Source organism: Eulemur rufifrons, chromosome 19, assembly GCF_041146395.1.
Source record: "Eulemur rufifrons isolate Redbay chromosome 19, OSU_ERuf_1, whole genome shotgun sequence".
In the NCBI taxonomy this organism is placed as follows: Eukaryota; Metazoa; Chordata; class Mammalia; order Primates; family Lemuridae; genus Eulemur; species Eulemur rufifrons.
In genome coordinates, this window is record NC_091001.1 from 36,035,057 (window position 1) to 36,049,504 (window position 14,448).

At 43.3% G+C, this 14,448-nt stretch overlaps 1 protein-coding gene across 4 annotated transcripts in view; it reads right to left on the reverse strand.

The window, feature by feature from the left end:
• NCK2 (NCK adaptor protein 2) overlaps window positions 1-14,448 on the reverse strand; it is a 132,401-nt gene that overhangs the window by 37,855 nt on the left and 80,098 nt on the right. For 2 of the 4 annotated variants that reach the window (XM_069494034.1, XM_069494035.1), the window contains exon 3: window positions 806-1,047. In XM_069494034.1, the coding sequence (XP_069350135.1) occupies window positions 806-1,031 (226 nt within the window). In that variant the 5' untranslated portion in view covers window positions 1,032-1,047. Of the gene's footprint in view, window positions 1-805; window positions 1,048-7,304; window positions 7,403-14,448 lie in introns of all 4 variants that reach the window. The other 2 variants (XM_069494036.1, XM_069494037.1) reach the window with 2 other exon arrangements.

Genomic DNA, 14,448 nt, shown 5'->3' on the forward strand with positions numbered 1-14,448 from the left:
TTTCAACAGAAAACCCTTAGGTGATAATCTGCAATCTTGGTTACAAACAACATTATGCTCATATAAGGAGGAAACAACAATTTGTAAAGTGTCAGCTTGGAACAGTCACTCTTGGAAAAAGCCCTCACAATTATTTTCTCAGATAATCTGAAGCAGTTAACGACTGCCAGTCAGTCCAGTATGCGGACAGAGGCAAGACTGGATACACTAACTTCATGTAAGGTGGCATTTCCCATGTGCTCACACCAGGGAAGAAAAGGCACACAGGGGCCAAAGCCAGTCAGTGGTCTGCACCCAGGTGACCCCCTGGCGGCCTCTGACATCACACGGCTGCCCCTTAGCTCACGGTGTCCAGGACGGAGGTGTGAAACGCCATCCATTTCAGAGAGAGAAAAAATGCTTTAGCTGTCTCCTCTGTGCAAGGGACAGGATTTTGTAAGAAAGGAATGATTGATAACATGACATGGGCAAACCTGGGGGAGCTTTGGGAGGTGGTAATCCCACTTCAGGACCCTCTAGAATTTTGCTGCAAGGAGACAGGCACCTATGCAGGGGTCCAAAGCACACACAAGCGTCACCTTCTGTAAGACCCCAAACTCTGAAATCTCCAGGAAATGGCAAACAATTCATTTCTCCATCTTGATCTCTTAATTCTCAGAGGTTTTTTTTTAAAACAACTAGGAAGATGTCAGCATTTAAAACAGGCTTTTTTTTTTTTAAAGCAAACAAACTAGAAAGATGAACAGCCTCCCCTTGAAATGCACGAGGCTGTCTCTCTCCCTCTCTGTAGCACGTGGGCACTCACCTAGCGTGTCCTTCAGGTTCTTCACGAGGGAGCCCTTCTTCAGGCTGTTCTTCCGCTCCACGTAGTTGGAGGGCACGTAGCCCGTCCTGTTGGCTGCGTTCCTCACCCGCCACCACGTCTTGGAGTCGTCCAGCAACCACAGGCGCTCGTTCTTCTTGATGTCCAGCTCCTGGTCCTGCTGGGCAGTGTAGTCCCACTTGGCTATCACAATAACTTCTTCTGTCATCTTTCATGGAGTCCTTCTGCCAGCAAAACATTTGGAGATGCTCATTAGAAAACCACTCGAACACTTCATCCTTTACACCAACGTGAAAAATTAGGCATTGACAGCTTTTATTACAACCCTGCAACTGGTTTTCTCCTGGGTCCTGAAATGCTCAACCTTAAAATGACCTTCTTTCAACAAGCTCTACTATATTGTTTAGAAACAGGAACCGTATAAAACAAATCCTATGTCACTGCTCATTGTACATTGGGAATTCTGCCTGCTCTACCAAAAACAAAAACAAATTTGTAAAAAAATTCTAAACAATATTATAATTAAATGTGTTCATTTGATTAAGTAATACTGGCTCCTTATAGCTGATATGTTTACATTCATTTTCTCAGGATATGCTGAGTTGTGTGAACCTATATAATAGATACAACACACCCAAGCTACTCCTATAAATTAAAAATTAAAAAATTAACATCATCCTAATGCTAAGTGGTATCCTGGATTGAATCATGAAACAGAAAAAGGAAATGTGTGGAAACACTGGTGAAATCTAAATAAAGCCTAGTTAATAATAACATATCAATGTTAATCTCTTAGTTTGGACAGTGCACCAGTGAGATGTTACTGTACTCATGTAAGATGTTAACATTAGAGGAAATCAGGGAAAGGGTATGTATACAGGAACACTCTGTACTACCGTGGCAACTTTTCTGTAAATATAAAATGATTCTTGAAAATTTACATTCACACAAAAATCTACACATGGATGTATACGGCAGCTTTATTCATAATTGCCCAAACTTGGAAGGTGAATGGATAAACAAACTGTGGTACATCCAGATAATGAAATACTATTCAGCACTAAAAACAAATGACATATCAAGCCATGAAAAGACATGGAGGAACCTCAAATGCATAATACCAAGTGAAGGAAGCCAATCTGAAAAGGCTGCACACTACATGATTCTGACAGGGTCTGTCCTTGACCAAACTTTAGTCAGGCTCTTCTGAATCCTCTTCCCACTTAGGCCTCGACTTTTGTACTTCTGTAGCTGTCTCTGCATTGCCCAATCTGTGTAAGGATCCTGCTACGTTGGTCTAACCAGAATCTTCCACCCGCAACATCTGACCAGGTTCCTCACCCTCCACCATCCCCCAGGGGTGTCTGCTCACCTGCCTGCCTTCAGCAAGAATCTTGTAAGGTAGGTTTAGTCAGAATCCTTCTTACCCCTAATGTTCCCTCTTAGTAATTTTCCATCCACCAACCCCCTCACCCTGCTCTTTGCCTATAAATTCCCACTTTTCTTTGTTGCATTCGGAGTCGAACACAATCCCTTTCCTCTACTGCAAACCCCATTGTAGTAGTCCCTCTAAATAAAGTCTGCCTTACTGTTCTTTAACTAGTGTCATGAATAATCTTTTCTTTAACAATTTCAACTATATGACATTCTGGAAAAGGCAAATCTATGGAGACAGTAAGGAGATCAGTGGTTGCCAGGGGCAAGGGTTATGGGAGATTGGCTGAATAGGCGAAACACAAAGAATTTTCAGGGCAGTGGAACTACTCTGTTTAATACCATAATGGTGGATACCTGCCATTATACATTTGTCAAAACCTATGAAATATACAACATCAAAAGTGAACATAACGCAAAAATTCCAAAACAAAAGGTTTATGAAAACAACAAAAAATATAGTATATATCTAAGTAAAGTCAATTTTGGGAGTAATACATAGCAAAAATGCACCTGAATAAAAGGAAGATCATTATCAACTATTTCAGCAGCTCCATCCTTTTGAGGCAGAAGATGGACCAGTATTCTTTCAGCAGAAAAATTCAATATTCAGTTCCGAAACTGATTAGACATCCCCAAGACTAGGAAAGAAGGGAATGATGAAAAGATCTTTGACTAAAATCTCCTTCCTCCCTGAAAGAGAGAAGTTCTCCAAATTTAATGGGGATGGCGTCGCAGGGACCAATGCACGCTGACTCCATGGAAGCATGAATACCATTTTTAAATAACATTATACTTTCTACTAGATGCTACACAAATTTATAAATAATACATGTTTGCCTCTTTCATGAATTAACTTCCAAATTTAGAGATAACAAACCTTTTGGGAAAGAGGAAATGCTTAGTAAACCTTATGCATAATGTGCACGATATCCAAGAGGATACAGTTTACACAAAGCTCATTTCAAAACTGAAGACAATTTTGTTACCAACTTTCAGAAAAATCTCAAGTCCGTACCACAGAGAGCTCACTAACCTGACCTTTATGTCAGATTAGACTTTTGAAAGTCATAAAGGCAGGTTTTCTTTTTAAAATAACAAGAGGAGCAATAGCAGTAACAGGAATGGGGCTCAGAGAATATTCCACTTAAATACCAGCCTTGTTTTTTAATTACACAATTTCCACAAGGTTTTAACAAGCACAGCCATCACTTAAGACCAATCAAGATCTGGCCAATCAAAGCTATTTATTTTCGCCTGCATGAACAGCAGGTAAGTAAGGAGCTGGCTGGACTCGATCCATTTCCTTCCACAGTGAACATCACATAGGAGCTTTAAAAATACCACTGCCTGAGTTCTGCCGCAAGCCAGTCATATCGAATCTTTATGAGTGACGCCTGTGCATCAGAAGTCTTTTACAGCTTGCCAAGGAATTCTGACAGGCCTTAGAAGGGAAAAACCAAATGAGAGGGAACAGAGCCACAAAACGCCTCCTCTCGGATGCTTTCCCTGGGTCAGCACCGTGAGCTCTGTGGACTACAAAGGGGCATAAATGTTCAGTTGGGGAAGTAAACTCTGAGTACATCATGGTTACTTAACATATGTCCACTGGTTTAAATCTTGAGAATACACCTTTCAGAGAGGCGTTACCCTTTAGGAGACTGAGGAGCACAGAGATTAAGGGACTTGTTTCATGACAGGATTTGAGCCCAGGTCTGTCAACTCCCAAATCTGTTTTTATGTGCTCACTTCTAGGGGTGGGGGTGGACAGGGGTCTTAATGTGTGGTCTGTATTTTGATAGGCTTATTCCAACCCAGGATACTGCCTGTTGATTGGCCACAGCAATGGGTTTAACCCTATTCTAACTGCTTAATGATCACCTCCCATTAAAAAAAAAAAAAAGTTTCTGAAGACCAGTCAATCAACAACTGCCTTGGTGAGGTTGCTTCAGAGGGCCAGCTAATCAATGGCCACCTCACTCCAGTGAAGTCCACCAATCACCAACTGCCTCACTCCAGTGCTCCTGAATGCTAGCCAATCACCAACTGCCTCACTTCAGTGCTCCTGAATGCTAGCCAATCAGTGACAGTCCCATTGGAGTAACAACATCCACAGTTAAAGATCAACCAATCCCTAAACACACTTCTGAACTCCAGGAACACTGGAAGCCACACTTTCCAAACCCTTAGAAAGCTCAGCTCTTAACACAGGAGACTGACATAGCCGCCCACCTCTCCTCAGTGAAGGAGCTACCTGTTCGGTTTCTCGTTTGGATGCTGAATTGTGGCCACACACAAAATAACAGCTTCCTCTTGCCCGCAGCCACAGGGCTGCTGTCCTTGAGTGACGGGGCACTCTCCTCACAGACACCTACTCTTTCCTCTCTTGGCCAACACAGGTGGGAGAGGCCAGCTGGAAGCCCATTCTGGAGGGCCTTGGCCACGAGTTGAGGTTGTACTCCAAGACCTTAGGAAGCTGAGTCTTAGAAGCCCTGCAGGTGCACATGGTTATTTTCAGTGAAGGATAATTTGCTATGGTGCAGGATGAATTACAACAAGAGACTTTAGAGGAACCACTATTCCACAATAAAATCAGACATACAAATTGAACAAATTTCCAACATGGAAAAAAAGCCTCAACAGAAGAAACTACGGGAAAGTACATTCTAACTAATCAACTACTGAAATTTTAAGTCAGAGGTGGTGTTTTGATTTAGTCTAAGATAGAATCAAGACAGAGATCTGATCCAAGGAATAATGTACATTTATTCTCGTTAGCTTAGCAGTTCAAAGAAACCTAATTTTTACCTTCATTAACTACAACTAGTTAAGTTTATCACCCAGGTCTGGCCCACAGAGAGAGGAGCTACAAATTTGATATTATGTAGCAGGATCACATCTTGCATGTCATGTGACTGCTCTAGAATAGAGCTTAGCAAGAAGGCCCTTACACTGAAAAAGTAGCTCTCAGAGGACCTCGTAAGTTAGGCTGCTTTTTCAAGCCTTACACAAAAGAAGATTTAAAAACGAATAAACAGGTAAAAAAATTCCTTGGCTCTACAGTTTTCACTAACCCCTAACATAACAGCAATCCTAGTCTAGGACCCGATTTTCTTTAATAACAGTCCTATTAATTGCACCTTGCTGAGTTACATACTCCTCACAAGACCAGAGTTCCTACAACACTCAAAAATGGTCCAGGATATATCCAAAGAGGTCACAGAGACCAAGCTGAACCACCCGGTCTTAACAGCAAACAGAAGATTAGAGTTTAGTGTCTGGGATTCCAAGCTTAGCTGCACCATTTGTATGTTCACCTTGGACTTCAACTTATTTTGTAAAATGGGAGTACCAATACTTGCTCAGGAGAAGCACAATAACATAGTGTTTAAGAGGGTGGGGTTCAGTGTTATACGGGCTGGAGTCCTGCTCCGCCACCTCAGCCCAGCTGCCTCTTCCACAACCTGGGGTAATAACACCGCCCTTAGGAGCTTGTCAGGGAAGCCCTGAGGCCCGCTGCCCAACACGAGAGACTCGACAGTCGTGACGAACACTCTCTGAACACTTACTTCATACATGCAAGGTGCGATCATGTTCTATCCGCCCCTCCCTTCATTTAGCTAGGATTTACTGAGCCTTTTCAGGACACCAGGGTCCTTGGTGATCAACACACACCCAGTGTCAGCTTTCCTGTGATTCAAGCCCAACCACAAGTGCCACCTCCCCAGAGATGCCCATCAACGTCAGTAACACTGTCCCGACTCTCTGGTTTTACTTCCTAAAGAGCATTTAGCACCACCTGAGATGACCTGTTCACTTATTTCTTGTCTAAGAGGCCCCGTTGTGTGTTGACAATTGCTATTCAGGCTTCAGCCGCCTGGCCTAATGGACCGCTCCAGGAGACAGCAGACTGAGGGTGCAAGGTGAACATGAACCTGCCTCATTCTCCCTTCTACTGACTAACCAATTTAGCCCACTACAAAGACAACCAAAGTCAAACAGCTTTAAAAAATTGCCAACCCTACCTTGCAATACAAACATTAGATGGAAACAATATGCTTTCTTGTACTTAATTCAAAATATATGCACAAAGCAAGTCTAACATGCTACTTCTTAGGATATTAACTTGAAATTTCAGAAAAATACGTATGTGCACATGTGTATACAGACATACCAAAATATTAAGTGCCTACGAGAAAATAATTGGTTTAGAATGTTAAGCAGGGAGGGGAAGGAATTGAAAAAAATTCTTCTATATGAAAAAACTGTCATCCCTACCTTGGTCTTCAACACACAGTCTGAATTATTCAAATAATATAACCTACTTCACTATGGGTCTTTAGAATGTTTTTCTTTGTAGTATCTCATGTCTTTAGGGGAAAAATGCAAATGACCAATTTAGGGAAACTCACTCCAATAAAGGCTCTTAGTAAATGTGGCAGGCAGAATAATAGCCCACCAAAGATGTCCACACGCTAACACTTGGAAGCTGTGACTATGTTAGACCACATGGCGCAGCAGAATTAAGGTTGCTAATCGGCTCCCCCTGAGATGGGAGATTATCCTGGATTATCCAGACGGGCCCACTGTAATCACAGAGGTGCCTGCAAGTGGGAGAGGGAGGCAGAAGAGTCAGATCTAAAAATGCTCCAGTGCTCCCCAGGGGTGAGGGCAATTTCTAGAAACTCAAAAAGACAAGGAAACAGATTCTCCTGTCAGATCCTCTAGACAGAACACAGCCCTGCCAACACCTTGATTTTCGCCCAGTGAGACCTGTGTCGGGCTTCTGACCTCCAGAACTGTGAGATATGAAATCTGTGCGGTTGTAAACCACTGAATTTGGGGCAAGTTGCTCCAGCAGCAATGGGAAACTAATGAAGTGAGTAATTACGATAAGGTCAGTCCAAAAACGATGAGTACTATTTATGTTTTCCCCCATTTAGTACAATGTTTTCCTCTCTTGGTGTCTATTTGCAAATATTTAAAAATAGTATACTTACATTAAAAAGACTTACTCATGAAACAGTCTCAGAAGCAACTAACATACCTTATAAATTCTTTATTAAACTTTCAAGTTGTGTTGCAGATAAAGGACTTGCCAGATGCCACCTAATCTGACAGGAGTTGGCAGGAACCTGTGGTATCCTGTGGGGGGACAGAAAGGCCAGTTGGTGGCTTTTTACAAGCAGGATCACTAATTAGAGCTAATATACTTTACTTTAACTAGGACACAATATGGAATCTGGTGGCCGTTCCAACTCTCAGTAAGTTAATTAAGCTGTGAGACTCAAGCTAAGACACAGAACTGTACTACCCCTGTAAAAGAGAAAATAAGCAACATTGTTCTACACAGCGGCAGAGGTGCCAGTACATGGTGCCACCCAAGTGGTCGGGGGACACATGGTTACAGTATTAGCAACTAACATTCACGTTGTGCCTATATGATACTGTTTTGTATGTATTACTCCATCAGATGCTTATAGCAACTCTCTGAAACAGATATTTTTAAAATGAGAAACTGGGGCTGGAGGATATTAAATAACTCACCCAAATCCACAAAACTACAGAGTGCCCGAGCTGGGATTCAAACCCACTAGAAGTGTCTTATCACACAGCCCGGGCTTTATTACTCTGTACTGCCTAGTAGTGTTACTTGGTGACAGAATTTTGCTGTATTGCTTAAAAAACAAATCCCAAAGGGAAGGTAGATGCTGATAAACAAGAACCGAATTTTAGTTTCCTTTAGATAAACTGGTAAATGAAAATACAAAGGGAGAAGCAGTAGCAGGTCCCAGTCTTCCAACTGTGTTTTGAGAAGGACTTGTTTGTTTTTTAATATTTTATTGGGGAGGAGTAAAGGAAGGCTAGACTAATTGAAAGGGAAACATTTCCTGATTCTCAAGCACAGAGCTGAAGAGCTCCGGCCTCTGTGTCCTGTCTCCTGCAGAGTGAGGGTAGCAGGCCATTTGCACTGCTATTATCAGGAGCAAATTAGCACCTTCTCTGCTGCCGTTCCTACCAAGCACAGCTGAATGTCACTGCACAGAGGCTTCAAATGAGTAAGACCCTTGCTCAATAGGTTATTTTGGAGAGGGTCTTTTCATGATGTGTCTTCTGGTTTTACTCAATAATGGCCAAAGTCCTTTGCTTGTAAAGGCTCTACAGCTTTGAAATTGTGGAGGTTTCCTCTGTGGGCATTCCACCACTTCTGTGAATGATCCTCTCTGGCTGGAGGTCAGGGTTTGAAAGAAAACCAGCCTCGTGTCAACCACTTGGGGGAAGGTGTCTAACCACTCTGACCTCCGTTTCTGGGTTTGCAGATGGGGTCAGAGCTTCTGTGACGACTGAATGAGACAGTACACAGGAAGTACCCGATCCCCTGGCCATGCTGGGCAAGCGCTTCACCACTATCACTCTACTCACATCCACAGAAAGCCAAATGACTGACCAGGCTCGTGGAAATGAACATGACATTTATAGGGACTCGGGAACATATTTGCATTGGATTATGACATTTAAAAAAAAGAGAAAAAACTTAAAAAACAAAATGACTTGCCAATGGTCAAAGGCAGTGCCCTAAAGTTGGGATGCCACAGTACTGTGAACTCTATTTAGGAGATTTCACAAAGAGAACCCTGGTGGGTTTTGGGTGTAATCCCAGCTCCTTTTTTCTAATGTCCTCACTGAGGCTTATACTACTGCTATTGGCTTGTATCCAGCCCACAGCATCTACTAGAATACATTCTACACACAAGGAGGTGTAGCCAAGTTATTAGAAAACATATATTTGAAGTACCTGTTGAGGTTTAATCCAGAGAACCAGCCAGTGAAAAAATGCACTCAAGTACCTGGGATGGGTGATCATCGGGGACTCCTTCCCTGCCCCTCTCCTGCCCAGAGCCCCTGCCAGCTCATCCACCTCCCACTGGCTACAGGGCTCTTGCTCCTAGAGCTCTGTTTTCAGGGCTGCTAGCTCCACTGCACACCCACATCTCCACCTGCCCACCTGACTCAAGCCAGGACCCCAGAGCAGCATTCGCCCCTGTTTAAACAGTGATTCCAGCAGAAGTTCAAGCTCACAAGATCCCACACCATTTTTTTAATTGTTGCAAAATATACATAACATATAGTGTACCATTTTAACCATTTTTAAGTGTACAGTCCAGTGGCATTAATTATATTCATACTGTCATGCAACCATCACCACCGTCCATCTCCAGAACTATTTTTGTCTTGCAAAACTGAAACCCTGAACTCACGGAACACCAACTCTCTATTTCTCCTTCCCCTCAGTCTCTGGCACCAACCACCACTCTACTTTGTTTCTGTGAATATGACAACTCCAGGCACACTTCATAAGTGGAACCACTTATTTATCTGTGACTGGCTTATTACACTTAGTATGATGTCTTCAAAGTTCATCACGTTGTAGCACGTGCCAGACTTTCCTTCCTTTTGAAGCCTGAATAATGTCAAATGCATGCATATACCACATTTTGTCGATTCATTCACCCACCAATAGACATCAGGGTTGCTTCCACCTTTTGGCTATTGTGAATAATGTTATGAATATGGGTGTGCAAGTATCTCTTCAAGTCCTTGCGTTTATTTCTTCTGTGTATATACTCAGAAGTGGGACTGCTGGTCCTATGGTAATTCCACTTTCAATTTTTTTGGAACTGCCATAATGTCTTCCATAGCAGTTGCATCTGCAATCCCAACAGTGCACAAGGGTTCCAGTTTCTCCATAACCTTGTCAACACTTGTTATTTTCTGTTTTTTTGATAGTAGCCACTCTGTTGGGTGTGAGGCACACACAGTTTCCTAAGTGAACCTTACTTTTACTGCATCCTCAACAGGATTTATTAGCACATAGCCATTCTTAACAAAATGAAATACTTCAGACTGATAGAAGTGAGAATCTACCGTTCTCTGCTGCACCTTCCTATTATTTTTTAAAGTGAATATCCTACCATTAATTCATCTGCACTGCCAGGATCAGACTGCCCTCAAAATTAAACCGTGTTAAGAAAAAATCCCTAAAATGTTTATCAACCAGTTTTCAGGAGTCTATCATCGAGCAACTCATTGGACTATGTGAAATGCCTGGACACACAAGCATTCCAAAGACTAGACTGTAAGTCAACACAACTCATTAGTGTCTGGGAAGTTTTACGGAAGAAACAGAATAGGTGACACAGTTGCTTCAGCGAGGATCTGGGAAATACTATTTTACACATAATTTACCACTCAAGCCACGAGAGTACACATTTTTCTAACCTTCCTCAGCTCTCTCGTCAGCGTCTTAGACATTGATCGCACGGGGGAGAAGGCTGTGAATGTCAAGTGATGCCACTGCCATCATTTTGGGGAATCACTGTCAATTTAATGAGCCAATTTTATTACAATGTTAACTGTAAACAAGTGAAATCCCAAATAACTCTCCCAGACTTAGAAGCAACGCTGCCTTCTGCCAACCCAGAAGACATCCCAGTAATGGGGCAAAGACAAAAATAACAGGGGTGGAAGAAAAATACCCGTCTATGAAAATGAACCTTGATGCCTTTGGGGAAACTTGGCCTCTTTTGAAACAGAAGAAAGTGAGGTATTTTCAGACAATGCACACCCACCGCTCCCAAAGCGGACAGCTAACAGTCACCATTTTTAGGGATTTATTAGGCCTTGTTATTTTTTTCCCACAACCATAAAAGTTGTTGTAACTTTTATAATTTAAACATCTACTCTATAAACACATCAAAATATACATGTCATGAACTTCCTTAATACTTAAAAAATGAATTCAGCTACATGAATCAATATCTGACCTTCTTTCTTATCACCTTATTCATGATTCCCTGCCTAATTTTGACACATGCAAGGTTGAAACAAGGAAACACAGTGATTTAAAAAATATATTCCACATTATCCAGGTCTCATAATGTTCAAGTATGATTAGGCTGCCAAAACCATTTTAGTCCAGCTTTACATGGTCTATGCCCACATTCCTAAGCATTACGTCTATGCTTTAGACTTTCCTACTTAATGGGAGAGGGAATTAGAGAAAGCCCCTCTGTGACTAGCCCTGGAGATGGGAACCTTCACCCACGGCACTAGCAAAGGCCCTTGCAGGAGAGGGGACGTGGGCTACTGTGGGCTTAATGACTATAGACACCTCTACAAATAATTGGGGGAAGATAAATGCTAATATTTATTCCAAATGTATGATTCTTTTAATGAAATCTTCCCTCTCATTCAAGAAAACAAAATGAGAAAATAGAGGGTTCTAGCATCTGTGCTTTATTTTTTAAAAATAAAGCTTATTTTCCAGAACCATTGTAGTCGCTTCCATAATTAACAACATACATTAGTATGGTGGATTTTTCTCACTTAATGAACCAACACCTATACATTATTAACTAAAGCTCACATTTAATTCAGATGTCCTTGGTTTTCCCCTAGTGCCCCTTTTCTGTCCCAGGGTCCCACACTCTAGTTGTCATGTGTCCCAAGGCTCCTCTTGGCTGTGACAGTTCTCAGACTTTCCTTGCTTTGAGGATCACTGGTCAGGTGTTCTGTAGGACGTCCCCCCATCAGGAGTTGCCTGATGTATTTTTCATGACTAGGCTGGGGCTGCGGGTTCTGGGGAGGAGACCACAGGGCTAACGTGCCACGCTCACCACTTCCCATCGAGGTGCACGCTGTCAACACGGCCATGACTGCTGATGCTGCCCTGACCACCTGGCCGAGGCAGCGTCTGCCAGGCTCCTCCGCTGGGAGGGGACCCTCCCCCACTTCCACGCTGCGCTCCCAGGAGGGACGTCCCCTGAATGCTCCACCCCAAGGGCAGAGTATCTATGCAGATCACTTGACTACTTCTGCAGATTAGTCTCTTCCCCCATTTATTAATTTATTCCATCATTTATTTATATCAGTGTGAACTTAGGGATATTTATTTTATACTTTGGGCTACAACTCCTACTTGCTTACTTTACTGTGTTGCAGCTGGTCCCTATGTCCCTCTGAGGTATTGTCATAGTTGTGAGTTTGTGTTTGTTTGGACACATCCTCACTTTCTGGCACCACAAGATACTCCAGGCTTACCTTGTGTTTTTCCCACCCCAGTCCCAGAACCAGCATGGCTGATTTTATAGTAACCAGCTCGATCTACAGCCCACTCTTCACACACTTACATTCTTCACAAAATAAAGAGGCAAGGGCTAGATTTGTTTTCTTCTTATGGTGATCACAGTATAGGAATACAGGTTGAACATCCCTAGTCCAAAAACCCGAAATCCGAAATGCTCCAAAATCCAAAACTTTTTGTGCACCACAAATGAAAAATACCACACCTAACTTTATGTGACAGGTTGCACATATTATTAAAAATACTGTATAAAATTACCTTCAGGCTACGTGTATAAGGTGTATATATATAAACTATAAATGAATTTAGTGTTTACACGTGGGCCCCATCCCCAAGATATCTCATTAAGTATATGCAAGTATTCCACATTCTAAAAAAAAAAAAATCCCCAAATTCACAACACTTTGGTGCCAAGCATGTCAGATAAAGCACACTCAGCCTGTACTTCTGGATTTCTCCTGCACTGACTCTAGTCCAGCTCCAGGTCACCTGTTGTTGAAGACAGTAATGAAACTGCTGTGAGCCTGGTGGCATTTGATCTCCACTAGGCTGTCCCTCCCACTAAGCAGTGCTTTTAAATAAGAGCTTGTGCTGGCTGCCTAATGTATTTCTCACAGTGTCCACCCGCCGCCAGTTGGTTTTGGCGCCAACTTATCCCGCCAAAACCACAGCCACCATCTTCTGCCACCCACTCAGTGCCACCCCTCTGCACTCTTAGCCCCACCCCCGCCAGGCCTCCGGAGCCCACCTACGCTCTCTGCTGTGAGCCCTTCGGGCTACATGGGAATAATGACTTTTACCCTTGACTTAGGTGAGACAACAGTCAGCAACACATCAAGAGCGCTTGGAGAGATCTCAGCTGCTACAGTTCAAGAGTCAGGCATGGCTGCCGAAAGGACCAAGGGAGCATTTAATCCCTGGTAGCGGAGCACGAGAACGTTTAGGCTTAAAATATGTGTATAATATGTTTCAGATTTTGATTTTTAAAATGTACATATTTTATTTAAAAAGTATTGGAGGTATATAGGAAATATTGTTAAGAACTTTCCTCAGTGTTCAGGCTTTCTACTATTTTTATAAACACACACACACACACACACACACACACACGCTACTTTCCCTTCGCCACCCCTCAGCTCTGGTTAAGTCCAGCTCTCGCCTATTCCACACCTGCCCCTGCACAGCCAGTGCTCCCGTGCATTTCCCAGCTCTGGGCTCAAGCGGGCACTTTCCAGCAACTCACCCCACTTCCTAAGTGAGGGCCCTCCCCCTCTCTGAAGGCTCTGTCTTATACCTTTCTTCCCCACCATCAAATATCTTCTCCCCTTTCTGCAGTCTCAGCGGATGAATGACCTTCTGTGACACTGTGAAATATATAATTGGTCGTCGTCCTGTTTCCTGGCACATCTTCAAAGTGGTAAGTGCCTTCTGTGTGCTGATGAGCCGACTGGTGGCTGGCAGCCCATGGCTTCGGGATGGGGGCTCATCACCAGGAAGACCCCGGCAGGTTTGGAGGGTTGAGACTTCCAACCTCACCACCGCAGCCTCCAGGCACAGGAGGGGGCCGAAGGTCAAACTGGTGGCCAATGGCCAAAGGCCTAATGAGTCAGACTTCGGTTAAGAAGGGCTTCTGCACGGCTCAACTGCACAGCTGAGCTCAGGTTTCTGGAAGGTGGCACATCCCTGGGAGGGCAGGGAAGCTCTCCACTCTTCTTTACCCTACACACCTCTTCATTTGTATCCTTTAAAATATCCTTTATAACAAATCGGTAAACATGTTTCCCTGAGTTCTATGAGCCGCTCTAGCTAATCAATCAAAGCGAGGAGGGGGTCGTGGGAATGCCAATTTATAGCAGGTCTGTCAGAAGCACAGGTGAAACAACTGTGGCCTGTGCCTGGCATCTGAAGTGGGGAGGGACAGTCTTGGGGACTGAGCCCTCAACCTGCGGGGTCTGGCACTGGCTCCACGCAGACAGTGACAGAACTGAACTGAATTGGAGGACACGCAGCAGACATCTGCTGCAGATCGGCCGCTCGTTTGCTGGTG